This window comes from Danio rerio, chromosome 15, assembly GCF_049306965.1.
Source record: "Danio rerio strain Tuebingen ecotype United States chromosome 15, GRCz12tu, whole genome shotgun sequence".
NCBI classification, from domain to species: Eukaryota; Metazoa; Chordata; class Actinopteri; order Cypriniformes; family Danionidae; genus Danio; species Danio rerio.
Window position 1 is genome coordinate 4,810,210 of NC_133190.1, and position 23,190 is coordinate 4,833,399.

The following is a 23,190-nucleotide window of genomic DNA, read 5'->3' on the forward strand; positions in this document are numbered from 1 at the left end:
TTTTTGGGTTGACATTTGCATGGAATTGCTCTGCTGTTCGTAACCCAACAGAACCGAAAAACATCTAAACCATAAAGGTCATATTGATTAAATAAGCGATAAATCTCCATCACTTAAAGGTTGGCAGATGATCTTTTTAATTATAATTAATAATCTTTATTTAAAACTAATTTTAATTTTAGTGGGTCACCCATTGAAACCAAGCAGGTCTGCACTCGGTGAGTACCTGGATGGGAGACCACATGGGAAGTGGTGTTAAGGCTGATTTATACTTCTGCGTCAAACGTTGGCGTATGTTACGGCGCTGACGCATAGCCCTTCGTCGTGGCCATTGGCGTCACTGACGTGCACCTCTCAAAAAAATGTAACTACACGTCGCACCAACGTGTAGCGCAAGCTCTGTGATTGGTCGGCTTGGTAGCGTTGACGAGTCTGGGCGGGACCGAGAGGCGCACAAATGGCGCGAGCGATTGTTTACAAGTGTGGAGTCCCATGAAGGAGCTCCGGATGGAAAGTTTTGTTTTGTGTTTACCTCATAGTTAAAGTTGTTGCATGTCCGCCGGTTCCTGCCTCAAAATGAGCGAGTTTGAGCCACTTGTACATTCCGGAAGATTTACACCTCACTGCCAACTAGCGTTTCGGAAGTGTTAATGCAGACCAACAGAGACAGCGCGCAGAAGTATAAATGCACAGCCACGCACGTTGCATGCGCCGTGGGTTACGCCGGTCACTTGACGCAGAAGTATAAATCAGGCTTTAGTGTTAGATTTGCTCTTTTAACATACACTCACCAGCCACTATATTCGGTACACCTTACTAGAACCGGGTTGGAGCCCTTTTTGCCTTCAGAACTGCCTTAATCCTTTGTGGCACAGATTCAACAAGAAACAGAAAAAATTCCTCTGAGATTTTGGTCCATATTGACATAATAGCATCACACAGCAGCTGCTGTAGATTTGTCGGCTGCACATCCATAATGCGAATCTCCCGTCCCCAAAGGTGCTCTATTGGATTGGGTTCTGGTGACTGTGGAGGCCATTTGAGTACAGTGAACTCATTGTCATGTTCAAGAATCCAGTCTGAGATAATTTGCGCTTTATGACATGGTGCGTTGTCCCGCTGGAAACAGCTAACAGATGATGGGTACACGGTGGTCATAAAGGGATAGACATGGTCAACAACACTCAGGTGGGCTGTGGGATTGACACGATGCTCAATTGATACTAATGAGCCCAAAGTGTGCCAAGAAAATATCCCCCACACCATTACACCACCACCACCACCATTAGTCTGAACTGTAAATAAAAGGCAGGATGGATAAATGCTTTCAGGTTGTTGACACCAAATTCTGACCCGACCATCTGAATGTCGAGAAATCGAGATTCATCAGACCAGGCAACCTTTTTCCAATCTTCTTATGTCCATTTTTGGTGAGCCTGTGAGAATTGTAACCTCAATTTCCTGTTCTTGGGGTGTACTTACACTATGTACAGTTTCCTTGGACCGGGCCGAAGCATGCTTGTCCACCCTCCCATCCCCCCCGATGGCCCGCACTCGCATGCATTCGTGCCCGAGTTTGCTTCCGTCATCGATGATGCGCTGTTCAGTAAGAAGTGCTCTCGCTCAGCACAGTGGAGATTTCTTCAGTTATATTGTTTTAGTCATTTGATAGTGACGCAGTCAAATATTTCGCCGAACAGATCCGCCACTTTTGTCACTCATAAACAATCATAAAGTCCTCGTGCTGCAAGAATTAGGAGGTTTGCTAAAGGTGTAGCTGTCATGCAGTGAGGAGTTTGTGTCTTTAATAATCTACGATAGTTTGTGTTCCTTGAACTGTATGAATAATTAATAAATCCAAATGAAACAGTCCCTTAAAAGTCTTGTCTCGCCTTCAGTTTTGGGCTCAGGTGCGCTTTGCACTCATACTTAACTCACTCACACTTCTTAAACGATCCGGGAAACGGGCTTGGGCACGGTTCGGTTAGCACGGTTGAGAACGCCTTTTGCTGACAGGAGTGGCACCTGCTGTGGTCTTCTGCTGCTGTAGCCCATCCGCCTCAAGGTTGGACGTGTTGTGAATTCAGAGATGCTCTTCTGCAGACCTCGGTTGTAACAAGTGGTTATTTGAGTTACTGTTGCCTTTCTATCAGCTCCAACCAGTCTGGCCATTCTCCTCAGACCTCTGGAATCAACAAGGTAATTGCGCCCACAGAATTTTCTCATTTACGGACCATTTCCTGTAAACCCTAGAAATGATTGTGCATGAAAATCCCAGTAGATCAGCAGTTTCTGAAATACTCAGAGCAGCCCGTCTTGCACTAACAACCATGCCATGTTCAAAGTCACTTAAATCACCATTCTCCCCCATTTTGATGCTCAGATCAAACTGCAGCAGATCGTCTTGACCATGTCTACATGCCTAAATGCACTGAGTTGCTGCCATGTGATTGGCTAATTAGAAATTTGTATTAACAAGCAGACGGACAGGTGTACTTAATAAAGTGGCCAGTGAGAACAGCTCAGTAAAAATAACTGCATTCAAGTATGCATATTATACTACTAATGTGGTTCAGCGGTGACTTATTTGTAGTTTGATTCATATTACCAATGGAGACTACTACTGCATTTACACTGCTGTCCTTTTATTACACAGATCTAATGCAAAGCGACCTGATACAGCCCAGATGTTTATTTTCACAGACATACACACTGGGTTTATGTGGCGATCGGTGTGTGTTTGTTTATTATAACCTTGAGTGTATTTGAGCCTTTAGGTTTGCGAAAAGGGGGTTAGTTTGCATTTGAAAACAAAACATTGTGTTATTTCTTCAATTTTGTTTTTAAGATTCTTTAAATTTCTTCTTTTCATTGAACACATGTTTTCAGCTTTCTTTAAGGAGCAAATGAAGGGAGGGTTTTGGGTGAACGATCCCTTTTTTAAGAACTTTAAAAACAAGGAAATACCATGGTATACTGAAACATTTAACTAATAACTGATTAAATAAGGTGTTTGGCCATTTTAGCTTGAAGAGATCAGACAGAGGTGTAAAAGTGGCTAAGTCGTCGTCAACCTCAACTTTCAAGACTCTGTACACACAAAGGTTCCTCAGTAATAATGCAGCACAATAAACGAAGCCCAAATTGAACACAAAACCCACAGGTTTACATACATCAAGTGGACTTACTTTCTGTTTCAATACTCAAGAAGCGATTAATGCCACACATACCTGAGAAACGGTATGGACGTAAAACCATAGCCACAAATGTGTTAAACACTATGTCAAATTGGCTTTATATTTGCAAATTCGTTCAGTGACTACTTATTATAATATCCTTATATTGTTTATCATGTTAAGTTACTTTGAATATTCGGTCTGAAAGCACAAGTACGACTACAAAACAACATTAGCACGATTTAACTGACTGAACATTGGTGTGCTTTGATAGTCATTGTCAGCTAATAATGATTTCGCGGTATTTAGAATCTTCCAATAACACTTTTCTGAAATCATATTATTAAAGAGAAAGTCCAAATGTGTGGATATAAAACCAACTTTACCTCAATAACAAACACAAGATCCCTCGTTTGTTAAAAGTGGACTCTAACCGCGCGAGCAGAATACAGATGCACATGTTCATCTACATGACACTCACACCAGAGACTTCCACTGTGCATGTACAAAACTGTGAAGGCGCCATTATCTCAAGCTACCATCATTTTGCTCATAAACTAACATTTTGGAGTGTTTAAAAACTGCGGAGAAGCATAAATGGGAGTCAAACCGCAATTTAAGGCCCAATGTAACTTAACGTTAGACCGTGCTAAACACGCCAGCATGCTGTCGCCCAAATAAAGCAACAATCATGACATCATAACCTGATTTAAGAGGCATAGTCGAAAAGGAATGTTTAAAAAAAACACACTAGGCCTCTGAAATAATCAGTCAGCCGCGAGACATGCAGCCCATGTGGGCTGAGTTTCTAGCCCGGCCTTCATTCATCATAGCGGGGAGCGCGCCGCCGCTGCGTGGCCTACAGCCGCTGGGTGTCCTGCAAACCGGCGGCCACACGCACAGCCCTGCTGACTCCCACCTAAAACGCACGCCTCTCCGCTCCTCGCACGCGAGGTTTCTTACCCTCTTCCACCGCCAAAGCTCCCGTACGCCCGATCCCGGTCATCGTAGTTATCGTAATCCGCCATTGCCGAAGATGCTGTTCAGAGAAAGCAGCAGTCTGACGCTGAAGGACCCCAAAATATACGGCTGCGAGATTTAGCTGACCTCCGCGTGCCTGACAAATCATCCTTTGAATTTTATACAATACATCTAAACGCGGACGGCTTTTATATTGTGTAAATGCTTAAATGTAACGCGCGCGTTTAATTGTTAGGGGGTGTGTTGAAAGTCACATTTTGAATGCGAATATTGAAGGAGTTTTGAATTAGGCAACGGCGGGTCGACTCGACTCCGGTTAAATGTAGTATCAGCTACTTCTTTTGGAGGGACGCACTGGTGGGGTTTTGATTCAGTGTTCGGATCTTTTAAATCAGTTCACCAAATAGATTCATTTAACGTTAGTGATTTGTTTATTTTTTGCCAGTAGGGAGCGACAAAGAAGGCAAGTTGTTGAATTGTTCACCCGAATGCTTATTTAAAGCGACCCAAACTTCTGTCATTTGTTTACTCATCCTACACTTGCTCCAAACATGTATGAGTTTCTTTCGTCTGGTATCCCTCTATGGCAGGGCTGCCCAAACATTTTCGTATGAAGGGCCAAAAACTAAATATCATTGAGAGCCGTGGGCCGAAGGTAAATATACCAAACTACAGTAAGCCTATATTACATTAACGTTGCCATGGATGATCTCCTAATTTATTTAATCATATTTATGTAATAGAAAACCTCACTTTAAATGGTATTAAGTAATACCGTATAACTTTTTAAGTGAAAACATATTGCAATAAAACATAAACAATCACATTTATAACACTAGACAACGCAGTGGCGCAGTAGGTAGTGCTGTCTCCTCACAACAAGAAGGTTGCTAGTTCGAGCCTCGGCTGGGTCAGTTTCTGTGTGGAGTTTGCATGTTCTCCCTGCGTTTGTGCGAGTTTCCTCCGGGTGCTCCGGTTTCCCCCATAGTCCAAAGACATGAGGTACAGGTGAATTGGGTAAGCTAAATTGACCATAGAGTATGTGTGTGAATGAGTGTGTATGGGTTTCCCAGTGATGGGTTGCAGCTGGAAGGGCATCCGCTGCGTACAACGGCGGTTCATTCCTCTGTGGCGACCTCAGATTAATAAAGGAACTAAGCCGAAAAGAAAATGAATGAATGAATGATTTTATAACACTGTGGAATTCAACGCTGAATACCCTAGTCAAGCAGAATCTGCCTTTGGCTTGATTTGCTCACCAAAGTCTCTGAATTGTCGGGTGACAGTCTATAGATTTAAATCAAATCTGAATAATTTACACCATTTCATTGAAACATTTCATTTTAGTCAGCGTTTAACAATAAAACAAACAAACAAAAAAGGTTACATTAAATCTAAATTGAAAATCTCGAAACCACCCCCATCGTTCCCCCTCTCTTAGATGGGATGGTGGGCCAAATTAAAAAGTAACATAGGCCAACTTTGACCTCCGGGACCTAGTTTGGGCATCTCTGCTCAATGACATGAATTTATGTTTTAGAAGGAAAAAAAATAATCACCCTAACAGTACTTTGTTTGTGCATGTTTTATTTTCTCTCTCTCTCTCTCTCTCTCTCTCTCTTATATGAGGTTCAAAAATTGTTTCCTGTACAGGGCTCAACAATAAGGACAGCCCGGTGGCCCTGGGTTAGCGTGAGAGACACTTGGGACAGTAGACCGGATCATTACTGGCCTGATTGGGACAGTGCCGCCTTGCTAACATTTAATTTGTCTTTGACTATTTGTCAATTGTGTTCATTTTAAGTTTGTGCTTTTAAGTCCTTAAACACTACCCTTTCTGTGATGTTGTAAACACCATATTGATTTCCAGTTCCTCTTATCTGATTGAGCATGCTATTTTTTTCTGTAACCTGGTAACAACCGGTACAGCGAAGAAACGGCAACATGGCGGCAACATCAAATTATAAGGCTAAAAGAAAATGTCTGTTTCTAACGCCTTGGAAGTAGACATTTATGTGGAAACAACATGACAAAATAGAAATAAAGCGCACAGTTTTCATCAGTTTGACAAGTCAGATACTTTTTGTTAAATAATTTCAAACCGCAATAAAATACCTCCCACGTACTGCTCTTTTTGTTTGCATAACACTTTTATTGACTTTTTTTGAAGTATTGAAATTTCCCAGACTTTATTTTTGACACATTATTTAATATATGTGGCTAAAAATAGCTATTAACTTCCCTATTTTTTTGGTGGGGCCAGAGAAAATTTTTTCAGGGCAAGTAAAAATCTGAACCACTGGCCCGATCAGACCAGTAGAAAAAATCCTTAGCGTTGAACCCTGCCAGGCCCGGATTGGCTAATCGGGAGGACCGGGAGAGTTCCCGGTGGGCCGATCCGTTTTTTGCCGCAAGGGCCGGTGTTTCTAGCTGCTTGCACTCTCAGCCGTCACACTTTTTTTTTCATATATTTATGTGACCATAGCCTCACTCTTTTTATTCATTATTTTGCTGCAGCTCCGCTCTTCTTATTTATTGTCTCGCAGCCCCATGAGCAAAATGCAGCCTGCAGGGTAATGATGATGTAACTATCATTCCGGCCCCTTAACAAGAAATGGTGCCATTGTGGTCCAGTGGTCGGCACAATGCATTTCGACTCTGTCAACCTGTGTTCAATCCTCACCGGAGTAAATCACACTGAACTGAGCTAAACTGAACTGAACTGAACTTAAACACTAAAACCTGAACCACACTGTTCCAGTTACTGTGACCATTTATGTGAAGCTGCTTTGACACAATCTACATTGTAAAAGCGCTATACAAATAAAGCTGAATTGAATTGAATTGAATCTTTTTTTCTTTTTTTTAAGACATATAAACCTGCAAGGTGGTTGAACATTTGAAGTTCTAAAGCAGCTGTTTTCTTGAAAAAGACCGGATAGTGTAACTAAAAACTGGAAATGACCTTATTTTAATATAGTCAGTCGTGAACTGAGGTGGGCCGGTCTAATGCTTGAAACTCCAGGCCTGAAAAGGAGTCCCACTCTGGCCCTGAACCCTGCTGTAGTACCATTGCAAACAGAAGTAATTAAGACTGTATTTCCCAGGATTAGTGTGAGAGTAAATTTAGAAGACTGGCAGGAGGATGATGCAAGATTACTTTCTTTTAAAACACTGCAACTTGGTTTCTTTGACGAAATATCTATAAAGTCATCCTATTGTCTTTGTGTTAAATTTTTTTAATTTGAGATCTTTGAGAGAAATTCCAGAAACCAAATGGGCAAATTTTGTTGAAATGGGTACTGCTCCAAAAAGGTGTTGGAGGTCATTATATAAGCCATCAATTGAAAAAAGAAGCGGGGATTTACAATGGCAGATCTCTCATTGGATATTGGCAACAAATCGTTATAGGAATCATTTAAATCCGGCGATGGCCAATTTAGCTTAATCAATTCACCTGTACCGCATGTCTTTGGACTCTGGGGGAAACCGGAGCACCCGGAGGAACCCCACGCGAACACAGGGAGAACATGCAAACTCCACACACTGCAAAAAATGCTTTTCCTACTTAGATTTTTTGTCTTGTTTCTAGTCCAAATATCTAGAAATTCTTAAATCCTGAAGCATTTTCTAGACAAGCAAAACATATTGTCTTGTTTTAAGAAATAATATGCCACTTTGGCACAGCTACTTTGCTTACCTCATTGGCAGATTATTTAGCTTGATTTAAGGAAAAACTCGCTTCATTTTGGCATATTATTTCTTAAAACAAGACAATATGTTTTGCTTGTCTAGAAAATGCTTCTTGATTTAAGACATTTTAGATATTTGGACTAGAAACAAGACAAAAATCTAAGTAAGAAAAGCATTTTTTGCAGTGCACAGAAACTGACCCAACCGAGGCTCGAACCAGTGACCTTCTTGCTGTGAGGCGACAGCACTACCTGTCACACCTGTTGCAGTGCCCTAGTTTGGACACTTGAGGGCACTAGTTTGTTTTGTAATTTCACTTCATTTCCCATAATCCTTTGTATTACTGATTGTGTTATGTTACAGCTGTTTTGTGTTTGTTAATTTAGTCCTGTCTTTATAAACCCTCTTGTCCTCTGTTTTAGTTGCCTTAGGATTTTGTTAGTTCCTCACATCTAGTATGTTTGTCTGGTTATCTAGTTTTTTTTTGTATTACGATTATTCTTGGATTGTGTTCCATTGTGGATATGTCCTGTTTGTGTTCGTTTTTGTTAGCACTTGTTAGCACTCCTACCCTGTCCTTGTATTTACCGTTTTTGGACTTTTGCCAGTTACTTCGTCAGGTCATCTAGTTTTTGTATCTTGCTTCTAGTTCTGTGCAAGATTTGGAAATCTGTCTTTTTGGATGCCTTTGCCTTTTTGTTAATAAATTGCTGCACTTGGATTTTTGCATTTAGTGATCTTTCCCCATTTCGTGACATAAAATGAAGTGAAACTACAAAACAAACTAGTGCCCTCAAGTGTCCAAACTAGGGCACTGCAACAGGTGTGACACTACCTACTGCGCCACAGCGTCGCCAGAATGGAAACGATTTAGTAAACAAATTAGAAAAATGCTAAACCATTTTCAAAAAACTAAATCATTTTTATTTGTGGATTCTAATCGACATTTCCTCAACATTAAATCTCCTGCACAACACTCACTCAAAAAAACAAAGATTTTGGCTGCTTGTTCAAATTACTTATCTAAAATGAGTCGAATCAACACAATTCTTGACTTCTTTAGGGGTCAGCTTAATTGTTTTATGTTCAATCTACTTTAATTTGCAAAAACAATTAAGTTAACCTAATCGATTTGTGTTGGAAAGGAATGAAGGAATTCTGTGGAACCCCGCATTTTTTACAGTACTCACTCACTCACTCACTCACTCACTCACTCAAATAGTCCCTGAATTATCAGAGGTCGCCACAGTGGAAAGAACTGCCAATTACTCTTTCATATATTGTATCCTCCTGCACAGCAAAAGCACAGTCATTCAGAATGTAAACATAATCGTCATAAGATTTATTACACTAAACCTCCACTGGAGGGAGGCAGAGTCCTGAGTCAAGCTTCACACTCCTCAGACACACGACAGACATGAGTTTTATTTAACACTCGACGGGTGGAGTAAAAACCTCTTTCCCTCTCACATCATGACCTTCTACACCAGTGACCTCCATTCACATGGATATACAGAATTACAGCATAAATCTGCTCCACAGAGAGGGAGGGTGAAGCGCCTGACTTTGTGTTTAAAGGGCGTACGTGGAGCTCGCGGGAGGATGCAGTAGTTGTTTTCTTTGATGCCAAATATAAGTCCCGTATACACAGAGTTCAGTATGCGTCGAGTCCTCCGCAGTGATGAGTAGTAAAAACACTCTCCTGTGAGCTCAGACCATTTCATTAGTATGCACTGGAGTTGTATGATTGATTTATGTGGAAACAGGGCACTTTATAGCGCTGAAAGCCTTTCACGGCATTTGAATTTTTTTTTAGATTGATGAGGGACAAAAGCTAACTGCGGCAAGAAGAGAATGCTAAAGAGAAACATCTCCAGAAGAAGAGAATCAGACCATCAAAACATGTAGAAACATGGAAATCTGTCCATTTCTCTCCGTCTTTCATCTATCTGTCTGTCATCGGTCTTTCCGTCTGTCTTTGTATTTGTCTGTCTGTTTATCTATCTGTCCGTCCGTCCATCCATCCATCCATCTGTCCGTCTGTCAGTGATCTATCTATCTATCTATCTATCTATCTATCTATCTATCTATCTATCTATCTATCTATCTATCTATCTGTCTGTCTGTCTGTCTGTCTGTCTGTCTGTCTGTCTGTCTGTCTGTCTGTCTGTCTGTCTGTCTATCTATCTGTCTGTCTGTCTATCCATTCATCCGTCTGTCTATATGTATGTCTATCTCTTCGTCCGTCCGTCTATCTGTCCGTCTATCTGTCCGTCCGTCCGTCCGTCCGTCTGTCTGTCTGTCTGTCTATCTATCTACCTGTCTGTCTGTCTGTCAATGTATGTATCCATCTACCTGTCTGGCTGTCTGTCTATCTATCCATCTGTGTGTCCGCCTATTTGTCTGTCCGTCAATCCATCTATCTGTCTGTTTGTCTGTCTGTCTGTCTGTCTGTCTGTCAGTCATCTATCTATCTATCTATCTATCTATCTATCTATCTATCTATCTATCTATCTATCTATCTATCTATCTATCTATCTATCTATCTATCTATCTATCTATCTATCTGGCTGTCTGTCTATCTATCCATTTATCTGTCCACCTATCTATCTATCTATCTATCTATCTATCTATCTATCTATCTATCTATCTATCTATCTATCTATCTATCTATCTATCTGTCTGTCTGTCTGTCTGTCTGTCTGTCTGTCTGTCTGTCTGTCTGTCTGTCTGTCTATCTATCTATCTATCTATCTATCTATCTATATGTCTGTCTGTCTGTCTGTCTGTCTATCTATCTATCTATCTGTCTGTCTGTCTATCCATCCATCCGTCTGTCTATATGTCTGTCTATCTCTTCGTCCGTCCGTCTATCTGTCTGTCTATCTGTCTGTCTATCTGTCCGTCCGTCCGTCTGTCTGTCTGTCTGTCTGTCTATCTATCTATCTATCTACCTACCTGTCTGTCTGTCTGTCAATGTATGTATCTATCTATCTGTCTGGCTGTCTGTCTATCTATCCATCTGTCTGTCCGCCTATCTGTCTGTCCGTCAATCCATCTATCTGTCTGTTTGTCTGTCTGTCAGTCATCTATCTATCTATCTATCTATCTATCTATCTATCTATCTATCTATCTATCTATCTATCTATCTATCTATCTATCTATCTATCTATCTATCTATCTGTCTGTCTGTCTATCTATCTATCTATCTATCTGTCTGTCTGTCTATCCATCCATCCGTCTGTCTATATGTCTGTCTATCTGTCCGTCTATCTGTCCGTCTATCTGTCCGTCCGTCCGTCCGTCCGCCAGTCCGTCTGTCTGTCTGTCTGTCTGTCTGTCTGTCTGTCTGTCTGTCTGTCTGTCTGTCTGTCTGTCTATCTATCTATCTATCTATCTATCTATCTATCTATCTATCTATCTATCTATCTACCTACCTGTCTGTCTGTCTGTCAATGTATGTATCTATTTATCTGTCTGGCTGTCTGTCTATCTATCCATCTGTCTGTCCGCCTATCTGTCGGTCCGTCAATCCATCTATCTGTCTGTTTGTCTGTCTGTCAGTCATCTATCTATCTATCTATCTATCTATCTATCTATCTATCTATCTATCTATCTATCTATCTATCTATCTATCTATCTATCTATCTATCTATCTATCTATCTATCCATCTGTCCATCCATCCGTCCATCTAACAATTTCATTTCACTTGTAAATATAGATCCTTTCCTGTCATTTAAACCTGTAACACATTAAAAAAGACATGTAAAAAAGTTTATGGCTAGTGATCAGGTAAATTAGTTAAATAATGATGTGATTTGAAACAGGTGATGTCAACAAGGTGATTATAATTATGATTTGGTACAAAAGCAGCATCTAAGAAAGGTCTAGTCCTTTAGACGAAAAGATCTCCGATCCCTCAGGAGGCACTGCATCAAGAATCGTCATTCATCTATAAGCGATATCACCACATGGGCTCAGAACTACTTTGGCAAACCTTTGTCAAGAACCACAATGCGTAGTTACATCCACAAATGCTAGTTAAAACTATACAGTGCCAAAAGTGAGCCCTATGTTAACATTGTACACAACATTACATCAACATTCTGGGCTCGCAGGCATCTGGGATGAATCATCACACAGTGGAAATGTGTACTGTGGACAGATGCATTAGTTTTTCAGGTACTTTGGGAGAAATGTACTCTGTGTGCTCCGGAACGAAGAAGAAACATATCATCCTGACTTACCAGCAACAAGTCCAAAAGCCAGTGTCTGTCATCATATGGGGTTGCGTCAGTGCCTTTGACAAAGGTAACTTGCACTTCTGTGATGCACCATTAATGCTGAAAACTACATTGAGATTTTGGAGCACAATATGCTGCCTTCTGTTCCAGGGACGCCCATGCATATTTCAGCAAGACAAATGCAAAACCTCATTCTACACACATTACAAAGTCCTGGTTGTGGAGGAAGAGGATATAGGAACTGGACTGGCCTGCCTACAGTCCTGACCTGTCTCCGATAGAGCATGTGTGGAACATTTTAAAGCACAAAATGCGACAACGAAGACTCCGCACTGTTGCCCACCTTAAGACTTGTTTGCAGGAAGAATGGGGCAAAATTACACCTGAAACACTTCCTCACGTGGTGTCTTCACTCCCTAAATGTCTTTTAAGTGTTGTGAAAAAGAACGACAACATTAAAAAGTAGTAAATGCTTCACTGTTGCAAGAATCAAAATTGGAGTATGTGTTTACAAAAACTAAAATCATTCTTCTGCGATTATCATAGCACATTTTCAGTATGGTATCATTTCCCAGCATTGATTATTGTTGTATACTCTTTGTCCTTATGAGAAGGGCCTGATGGGATCATATTGTTTTGTTTGCTATACACAAGACAAATCAAGCACATGAACAACACAAGTTGTCATAACAAACAATGTCATCTTTGCGTTTAAAATGTCACAACTGAGCAAATGACACTTAAAGACAACTGTTATAAGCATGCAAAAAATCACATTCATGTCAGGATTATAAAGCTTTAATGACTGTCTTATAAACAACCTTTCAAGTAAAGTGTTATCTTAGGCAACTAATCCAAATCTTTACCCACATTTTAACCCTAACCCTAAAGGGCACCTATGGTGAAAAATCTAATTTTCAAGCTGTTTGGACAGACACGTGTGTAGTTATAGTGTATAGACCGTCATATTGGGGTTATATACACACACACACAGTCCATTTTTTTTCTTCAATTTAACAACTTAAAAACGGTGGACCAATTGGAACAGTTTTCAGAGCAACCGCGACTTGACGTTGGAGTGCGGTCCCCCCACCCACCAATATTGATTGACAGGGGCGTCACGATCATATTGTCAGGATAAAAGGAGACCCAAGCGCAAGGGGGAAGTTCAAAGGGATTTATTTAATAGAAGTAAATCAACAATTCTGCTCTCATCAGCAGTAGGAAAATAGTCATTCAATAATATCATAGATATTATTACAGGCCAGGCCCGTGTAGAGACAGTCCAAAGGGGGGGGTGGCTGGTTGTTGTGCGCGTACTGAAGAGCGGTGTTATCGCGAGCGTACTGATCAGCTGTGTTGTCGCGCGCGTACTGATCAGCTGTGTTGTCGCGCGCGTACTCAAGAGCGGTGTTGTCGTGCGCCTACTGAAGGGCGGGACCGAGGGTGTGCCGCGTCGCGGGGGCACTTTTGATCATTTTGGAAGGGCACTTTCTATCCAAGACTAAAAAGGGCATGTGCACTGCACAGGTTGAGCCCTATGTGTGCACGTGCCTGTTACAGGCAGTCAGAAATCGACCCTCCTCTGGGCGATGATGGACTGATCAAACGAAAAGACCCTCTTGGTTAAGCAGTAGTAAAGTAGGAACAGACCTCAGGGAGCCGAGAAGATGAGACCTCACTCGAGCGTGGACTGTGGGCAGAGCAAAGGTGAGCCAGAGCACAGATGATCGGATAACAAGTGGTGAGATTGATAATACAGGACTAAGCAAGACAGAGTGCAAAATGTGATTTCTTGAATAGGGAGTACCGGTAACACACGTAGCTCTTAGACACAGAATCCATTAACAAGCACAGAACGAAGGAGAAGGGGAGACTAAATAGCCAAATAATCAGGGAGAACAGGTGAGAGCAATGGGGACGGGGAAACAAGAGAATCGATAACAGGTGAAACTGCATACAAATGACAATACACAAGAGGGAGACAGAGAAGACACAAAAAAAAAACCCCGACACATAGGCTGTTTCTTAATATGCATTCTTTAGCGGTCTTGCGTCCTCGTGTTCTCGTGCAACGTCATCATCAGCTGCCTAAGTTCAGTTCCAATACTCAAGACCGCAAGTACGGAGGACGCGTGAAACTTCCCGGATGTGATCTTGATATTGAGGACGCAACGATGCAGACTTGAGCACCGAACTCGCTCTGGAAGTCCCAGAAGTCATTGCGACTGGAGGTGGGAAGCGCAGCATTTTATACAGGTTTATTATTCAAGTTCAGAGATATCACTTATTTACATCAGGAGTTTCCCTAAATGAAACGGTGAAAGTAAACATTAACATGGACATCTTTATAAAGGAATAAACACATTAAGGGTGTTTGTTTGCTGAAATTCGTATTACAATTTGTTTTATTTATATTGTGCAGAGTATATTTATAATGTTTTTATGCAAAGTATATATTTTGAAGAGGGGGAAAACAATAAATCGTTGTATGAGTGCTGTAATGTTTAAATAATTTCCATTTAAAAGGTCATGTGACTATCAGGAAGAACGCAGCATCCTATTTCTCAAAGGACGCATTATCTGTCCTTGTGGTCTCCTGAGTTCGTTCTTCCGAGGACACCTGGCAAGACCGGTCTCCACAAGAACACAAGTCCGTTCTCTGCGTTCTTGGAATAGAGAAACAGCCATATCCTCAGTTTCTTGTTTCACGTCCGCCATTTTCAGTCAAAGTGATGTCACTAAAGGAACACCCTTGCTCTATTTTTAGATGTAAGGCTCATTGGGCTCAACAAAAGATCAATTTTCTCCACATTATCGCTGTAATCGGAATTATTGTTTGTACCTTTTGGTAGGTTTGCAAACATGTGTACTTTCCATTGCGTCTACAGTACCTTAAACTTCAGCCGTTTGCATTTCTCGCGAACACAGAAGCTCCCAGTGATCTTACCTATGCAGCTAGAAAAGTGCAAGTGCGTTGCCTCATGAGCGCGTCTCTCCATTGGAAATAAAAAAACAAACTTGCCTGCAGGTCGTACACCAGAAGCGCCTCTTTGCGTGATGCGATGCATTTCGGAGTTCTTGCCGTGGGTTTCTGTCAGGGTGCACACTGCGGCGCTTCGGTCGACGGCTGGGCGACGCGGGCGGCCACCGACTTGGGTCTCCATTGTGTTTGCCCTGGTGAAGGCCTGTGTTTGGAGTTCTGGAATGCATGGCTCTGGGTGGCACGACGATTCGGGACACTTTATGTTTCTGCCGCACCACAGAGTGTCTGGTATGCTGTGTCGCGGCTTCGAGCGGCGCATCCAGTGCCTCAGTCAATGTTAATTCAGTGTGCGTGGTTATTAGTCCCGGTGTACAAGCTCGGCACTTGAAACTAGCACACAGTTGGCTGTAAAACTATACAGAGACACAAATGATTGTGTACTCTCTGCTTAGTCTGTGTCCGAGTCATACATGTACGGCTGAATGCTGATCCTAGCTTAGCTTCTCTCTGTCTGCCTGTCTGTTGCAAACACAGAGCGTGGGAGCTCTTGGCTCCGCCCCCTTGTTAGGTTGGGCGGGAAGCTGAAACTAATTTTCATGTGAAGCAACACGCCCCTAAAACAGCGAGCTGTGTACACGCCCACAACATAACACTTTTGAACACATTATAATAAACAATTCTGACCTGTGTTTTGAACTGAACCTAAACTGGCACACTCAGAAGAACCATAATATTAATATTAAATCATAATAAAAGGGGAAAACTATGTGTCCTTTAATATTACTCAGAAGTGAAATAAAGTTACCACTGTTGTAGCAAGCGCATAAACAAAACGCAAAACGCAACCGAACATAAATTCACAACACCGCTCTGATCTCTTAATAGCACAGATTTACTCGTTAACATGGAAGATTGAAGTGCTAAAAATTATTAATCTGGCCATTTTAACAATTATCAGACACAGTGGATTGCGAGAGATTAATTGACAGAAGATGCTGAGCAGGTGGAGTGATAATGGAGGTCACTTTGCACAGTTATCGGGCACAGTACAAACGATGTAGTAATTAATCTCACCGGGGATTGGGTCTGGAATAGATTAGCGGCGTGATTGCTATGGTGTCTGTAGTGAGCAGTACATAAGGGGAAGAGCATGCTGGGTTTCATTAATAAACTTTAATGTGAATTGTGCCGCGCTAATACTGCATCTCAGCATATGGCCAGCGGTTCCAGAGGGCCAACGCATTTATTTCACATTACAAAAGGTTAAACTATACACTTGATGAGTTGGGGATTAAGAGAATTTGTAGCCAGCTGAATTACACTACTATATTGTGTAGGTCAGGTTTGGTTTTAAAGGGACAGTCCACCCAAAAATGAAAACTGATTCATTATTTACTCTCCCTCAAGTGGTTTTAAACCTATATAGTTTTTTTATTCTGTTAAACATTAAATAAGGTACTTTGAAGAAAGCTGAAAACCTGTAACTATTTACTTCCATCGTAGAAAACAAATGGAAGTCAATGGTTACAGGTTTCCAGTATTTTTCAAAATATCTTCAGGTAATCTTCCAAATCTTTGACTTTTTTTTTTCCTGGTCAGTAAAAAGAAGATATTTTGAAGAATGTTAGAAACCGGTAATCATTGACTTCATAGTAGGAAAAACAAATGCTATGGATGTCAATGGTTACAGGTTTACAGCATTTATCAAAATATCTTCACGCAGTCTTTTAAATCTTTATGACTTTTTATTTCCTGGTTAGCAAAAAATATATTTTGAAGAATGTTTGAAACCGGTAACCATTAACTTTCATAGTAGGAAAAAAATCTATGGAAGTTAATGGTTACAGGTTTCCAGCATTTTTAAATATATCTTCACGAAATCTTCCAAATATTTATGACTTATTTTCCTGATCAGCAAAAAAAGAAGATATTTTAAAGAATGTTGAAAACCGGTAACCATTGACTTCCATAGTTGGAAAAACAAATGCTATGGAAGTCAACAATTACAGGTTTCCACCATTTTGAAAATATATATCATCACGCAATCTACCAAATCTTTGACTTTTTTTTCCTGGTCAGCACAAAAAAAAGATATTTTGAAGAATGTTAAAAAACCAGTAACCATTGACTTCCATAGTAAGAAAAACAAATGACAAGTAAGTCAGTGGTTACAGGTTTCCAGCACTCTTTAAAATATCTTCTTGTGCGAAGAAGAAAGACTCTCATAAAGGTTTGGGTGAGTAAATAATGACAGAATTTTCATTTATGTTTGTGTGAACTGTCCCTTTAAGACTTTTAAAATGTTATATTAAATAAGTAATTCACGCTATTCAATCTAAATTAATCTACATTTTTGGCCATATATTATACATATTTTGAGGTTGAATGATGCTCTTGACAGGTTTTGTGATATTTATTCACATATAAAATACAAACATGTGTCAAAATTCATTCATTTATTTTATTTTCGGCTTAGTCCCTTTATTAATCCGGGGTCTCACAACGAAATGACCCGCAACCTATCACAGGAAAAAAAATATGTCAAAATAATGAAAATATTTTTAATATGTATGAACATGAATGTTTTAAAATATCCCTCTGTTGCACTAAAATATGCAAATGAGTTTAACAGGCCGACCATTTTTAATAATTCTTCACCCTCATTAATCATACAGACTTTAAAATGTCATACTATGACCTATTATGTGTCTCAATATGTTAAATACCCTACATCCAGACCATTTTAACATATTGTACAGTCGTTATTTTCATACCCAGTTTACATGGAGATTGATTGCCTAGGCACAGTCAGTTTAATATATGCTGGATTGTTTTAACCCAATGTTGGGTCAAAATTAGACAAACCCAATATTTAGTTAAAGGGATGATTCAGTCAAAAATGTACTCACTATTCACTATCCCTCAAGTGTTTCCAAACCTCTATGAGTTTCTCTCGAGCACTATAACAAATATACTGAAGAAAGCTAAAAAGCTGTAACCATTGACTTCCATAGTAGGAAAAACAATGGAAGTCAATGGTTACAGGTTTTTATCATTCTTCAAAATATCTTCTTTAGTGTTCAACAGAAAAAAAAGAAAGTCAATAAGATTTTGAACAAGTGAAGGGTGAACTAATCCCTTTAAATTTTAAATTTAAATTAAACTTTAATCCAATGGTCGGGTTTGTCCATATGCGACACAACACGAGTAAAGTGCGAGTGTGTAATTGTGTAAAACATGACCAATTTAAATCAGTGTTGGGAAAAGTTACTTTTAAAACTAACATATTACAATCTCAAGTAAATTTTTATTTAAAATTAACTAACTGTGTTATCCGGCTGCATGGTGGCACAGTGGATCGTGCAATCGCCTCACAGCAAGAAGGTCGCTGGTTTAAGCCTCGGCTGAGTACTTCTGTGTGGAGTTTGCATGTTCTCCCCGTGTTCGTGTGGGTTTCCTCCAGGTGCTTCGGTTTCCCCCACAGTCCAAAGACATGCTTTACAGGTGAATTGGGTAGGCTAAATTTTCCGTAGTCTATGAGTGTGTGTGGATGTTTCCCAGAGATGTGTTGTGGCTGGAAAGGCATCTGCTGCGTAGAACATGTGCTTGATAAGTTGGCGGTTCATTCCACTGTGGCGACCCCAGATTAATAAAGGGACTAAGCCGAAAAGAAAATGAATGAATGTTTTACATTGGATACTGTACCACATGCAACCCAGTACTGAGAAACACCCAACACACTCACACACTAAGGCCAATTCACCTATATCGCATGTGTTTGGACTATTGGGGGAAACCGGAACACCTGGAGTAAACCCACTCGAACATGAGGAGAACGTGCAACTCCACACAGAAATGCCAACTGGCCCAGCTGGGACTTGAACCAGCGACCTTCTTGCTGTAAGACGATCACCTCTGAGACACCTTGTCTTTAACAGAAGAAAGTTATTTACATTTTTGGGTAAACTAAATTTTTTAAAGAATGCAAGTTTTATGTTTGTTTTTTTTAAAGTGTATTTTCAAGTAAATGTCTGCGAACAATTCTAATAATAAAAATATTGAAAAAAAAAAAAAAAAAAAAAATATATATATATATATATATATATATATATATATATATATATATTAAAACGTCAATAAAAGTCACTGTTAAACTAAGTTGAAATCTCAACATTAAAGGTCATCAGAGCAGAGATTAATCTCATAATGCAATTCACTGTAAAATAATGGAACTAATATTGAAGAACAGAAGTACTATGGAAATCAATGACCGGTAACATTCTTCAAAATATCTTTTTTTGTGTTCAACAGAAGAAAGCCACTTTAAAATATACATTTTCAGGTTAGCTTTAGGTATAATTTCTGTAAGTGTCAAACTGTCCTCTCAGTGTTCATCATATTACTATAGATTTACAGTGCATTCCCTGCTGAAATATCCAGCTTAAACCAGCCTAGGCTGGTTGGTTGGTTTTAGCTGGTCGACCAGCCTGGTTTTAGAGGGGTTTTGGCCACTTCAAAGCTGGTTTCCAGCCATTTCCAGCCTGGTCTTAGCTGGTCAGGCTGGAAAGTGACCAGCTAAAACCATCTAAAACCAGCTCGACAATCCTGGTTTAAGCTGGACATAGCTGGTTTTGGTTGGGCTCCCAGCTTAGTTAGGCTGGTCAAGCTGGTTTTAGCTAGTCATCTCCCAGCTTGTCCAAGAAATGGCTATAAACCAGCTTGGAAGTGGCAAAAACTCCTCTAAAACGAGGCTGGTCGACCAGCTAAAACCAGCCAACCATCCTAGGCTGGTTTAAGCTGGATTTTTCAGCAGGGTATCCATTTAAAAGGTTTTGTTTTAATGCATTCAAGTCGATTCAACCGTTCTTTGGCCAATTAATGACGAACAACACGAAACTGCGCACTTTAAACACGTAACATTTCGTCCCTACAGCAGCTTAATTCACACAGCTGCATAAAACATCCCACCTCAGATATGAAAACGGTTTTTGTCCTTCCCATTGATAAAAAGTTGTCGCATCCCTTTGTCTTCGCTTAAGAGTGAGGTAATCATAAATGCGGACTCAAATATCACAGATAGCAGAGCGGGGACATACCCTTGTTTAACCCCCATACATTAAAACAACAACCCTTGTCTTGTAATCTGAACAGGGGCTACTGTATGTCTGAATGAGGCTGCTGCTGCTGCTGCTGGAGCGTTCAGATGATCAAAGGCGATACGTCATTGCGCGCTGCAGCGATTGGCTGGATTCTGCTCCTTTTTCTCCAGAATTTGCAACCGCGACCGGTCTTCGCCTCCGGAGCAGCGACATCCCTACAGTAGAGGCAGGTAAACTACCGGTTTTAATGTAGATCTTCGCATGATGTTCGTTTGATTGATTGAGCCAGTCCTTTCTTTTTTTCTTCTCCTCTTTATTGGCTACTTACGATTTTGCTCTGACGGTAATTGATGAGCAGCATTGCTGCTGGCTGATCTGAAGGAATGCCGCAGTTCAAATGAATCTGCTTTTAGTAAATTGTAAGCCTGGCGGAACAGGAGTAGAATTAAACGCGGCATCATTTGCGCACAAAGTTGGCGAGCAGCGCGCGCCTTTCTGAGGCGATTTTTAGGCGGCTTTTGTTCTCTAAACAGCTTGCGTGTGTGCGTCAAAGGTGTGGATTTCAAAGTCTTTTAAAGGACGTCAAAGTTGACGTGACTAGAAATATAATTGCTCTTGTTGTTTGTGCTAAAACACACATGCTCTTTTCTAACGCTGGATTCCTCATTGGATCTATTTTAGGTGGACTTGTTTCCCCTCAAGAGAAATGAAGGCAATATAGCGCGCGCATTCGGCAGGGGTGGACATTTCTATTCGCTTTCGCCTCCTCAGTTTTTTTTCTCCCCCTGCAATACAGACACTGGACTAAATGAGTGCCCGGACCTTGGAGAGACTGGCGCTTTCCATTCCCCACTGTGCCTTAAACGGAACCGGCAATGGCACCTGCTTCGACCGGGTGGATCAGCTGTTCCAGGCGTTCTCCTCCACCGCCGTGCTTTTCGTGCTCATCACGATGATTATCGGGATAATATTCGTGTCCGTCACCACCTTCCACTTTCACAAAAGCAAGATGAAGAAGCGCAAGATACAGAAAGCGCAGGAGGAATACGAGCGCGACAACTGCAGTCCCAAAGCGGCCAAAGGAAAGCCGGCGGTCCGGCAGTGCATCATGGTGAGACCCCCTACGGCAGTGCGGAAAAGTGATCCAGATCCCGGCCTGACGGAGGACACTGGACTCTCAGGACATCAGCCGAAGGATGATAACTTGTTGGAATCGGTCGCTGTGTCTTGATAACCCAGCCTTCAGGAGGACCCTGTAAATAACCTCAGTACCCATATGATATTACCTACGGAATATATCGATTCTTTGTATAAGCATTAGAGTTGATAAGTTTTCATCATAGATCCCGAAGGAGCCCTCTGGATGCTCAAAAAGGAGGAAAGATTGGGGGAAAGGCAATGCTGACGGAATGTCTATCATAATTTAGATCAAAAATGGGATCCAATCAAGAGAGTGCTGGATTAAAGTCTCATCTTGGATTAAATTAGCAAAGTCTAAATGAGTTGATTTTAATAGACAGTACTGGAATGTCCATCATAATTAGGAGACAATAAGGAGAAACTGACATTAATTATCTGAAAGGATACTAAACATGAATGGGATTTGATCATAATTTCAAGCAAACTGAAATGGGCTCAATCCTGAGTGAGAACCTGATAAATGAATGTAATTGAGAATACATTAATGAGTTGATCTTTTAGCAGTATTTTAGGATGACAGTGATGCAATTACTGAAATACTGTATTAATTGGTTAATCCAATTGCATACTGAATAATTAAACATTGTAAAAAATTAGGATGAGATGGGGAATTGAATTCCTGGGGAGAATAAAATAGACAATCTAAAAAGGGTTTTATGAAATAATAAAAACTAATTAGGAGTCAATCCCACCCCCCAAAAAACACCAATTAAGAACACATAAGCATCAAATAGTTAATAAACTCGTATAGAAATTGATGAGAAACCTCTTAAAAATCACAACTGTTTCTCTTTTGTGAAAAAAAAAATCTTGGGGGAAATAAATATTGATCAAAAAATATATGAACTAAATATAAATGACATTTACTTTAGTTCCAACCCAGTCCCAACTGGATTAAACAGCAATCCTCTACAAATCTAATTATTACCATGACTCTGATTTTGATATATTTAAGAGTCAACTCATATGTGGATCCAATGAAACCTCTCTTCAATCCAAAATGTGAATCCTCTAAGAACATCCCACTATTCTCAAGCCACATTTAGCTCAGAATTACAGCTAATCCATGCACTAATTGGCTGTATCCCATTAGCGTTACCTACAAATTATGATAGGCATTTCTTTGGGATACATTGTTCGTCTCGTCCACTCTTCTTTATATCGCTGTGCATCCAATGAGGAGGAATAATTGTAAACAGGGCCATCACCACTGACAAACTACGGACCTACTGACAGTACTTCAGAGTTTATGACTGACGCTCTCTTGTATAAAGTCTGTACAGACGCTGGGATAAAGACAATGGTCTTCTTCAACACAACTCGCGATGATTTGCCTTTGTTTGAGTTTTAGGCAGCGTTCTTGTTTCGTTTGACAAATAAACCTCCTAAATTGAGATTTAATCCTATAATCTCGGTGGCTTTTTTTTTTCCAGGTAGAAGTGCAGTTCGTGCCATTCTGGCTTGGCATGAACAGGTTTAGTGTTTTTAACCCCTTAATCCCCGAGACTGTTAATGTGCAATTGCAGCTCTAGTGGTAGTAGTATAGCCTATATTGTTTCGTTCATGGCACTGTATAATCATAGTAATATTTATGTAACCTGGGGCATTTGGGTTTTGTGTTACAGCTCTGTATTAACGCTCCTTTTTTTGGCATTTCCGCTCTAGATGAATATAACACTTATGATCAAGTACTCTATTTTTTATTATTCTAGACTAGCGTAATGATCAATAAGTAATAAGACGAGATTTTAAACAAGTCATTTTATGTATTTCCTTGACATTGTGTTTTTAACGGAAACTGGAGCTATAG

At 40.4% G+C, this 23,190-nt stretch overlaps 1 protein-coding gene and 1 long non-coding RNA gene across 7 annotated transcripts in view; one reads left to right on the forward strand and one right to left on the reverse strand.

Moving 5' to 3' along the window:
• The window catches only part of eif4h (eukaryotic translation initiation factor 4h), a 31,418-nt gene extending 27,142 nt beyond the window's left edge, over positions 1-4,276 (reverse strand). For 3 of the 4 annotated variants that reach the window (NM_205695.2, NM_001197329.1, NM_001197328.1), the window contains 1 exon segment: positions 4,140-4,276. In NM_205695.2, coding sequence (NP_991258.2) covers positions 4,140-4,204 — 65 coding nt within the window. In that variant the 5' untranslated portion in view covers positions 4,205-4,276. 4 annotated transcript variants of the gene reach the window in all.
• si:dkey-35i13.1 overlaps positions 1-22,781 on the forward strand; it is a 270,744-nt gene extending 247,963 nt beyond the window's left edge. Inside the window, exons 1-3 of one of the 3 annotated variants that reach the window (XR_012391261.1) lie at positions 19,820-20,126; positions 20,233-20,410; positions 20,862-22,781. This is a non-coding gene — a long non-coding RNA (si:dkey-35i13.1). Of the gene's footprint in view, positions 1-19,819; positions 20,127-20,232; positions 20,411-20,861 lie in introns of those variants that run through there. The other 2 variants (XR_011006396.2, XR_012391262.1) reach the window with 2 other exon arrangements.
• Positions 22,782-23,190: the final 409 nt, after the last annotated feature.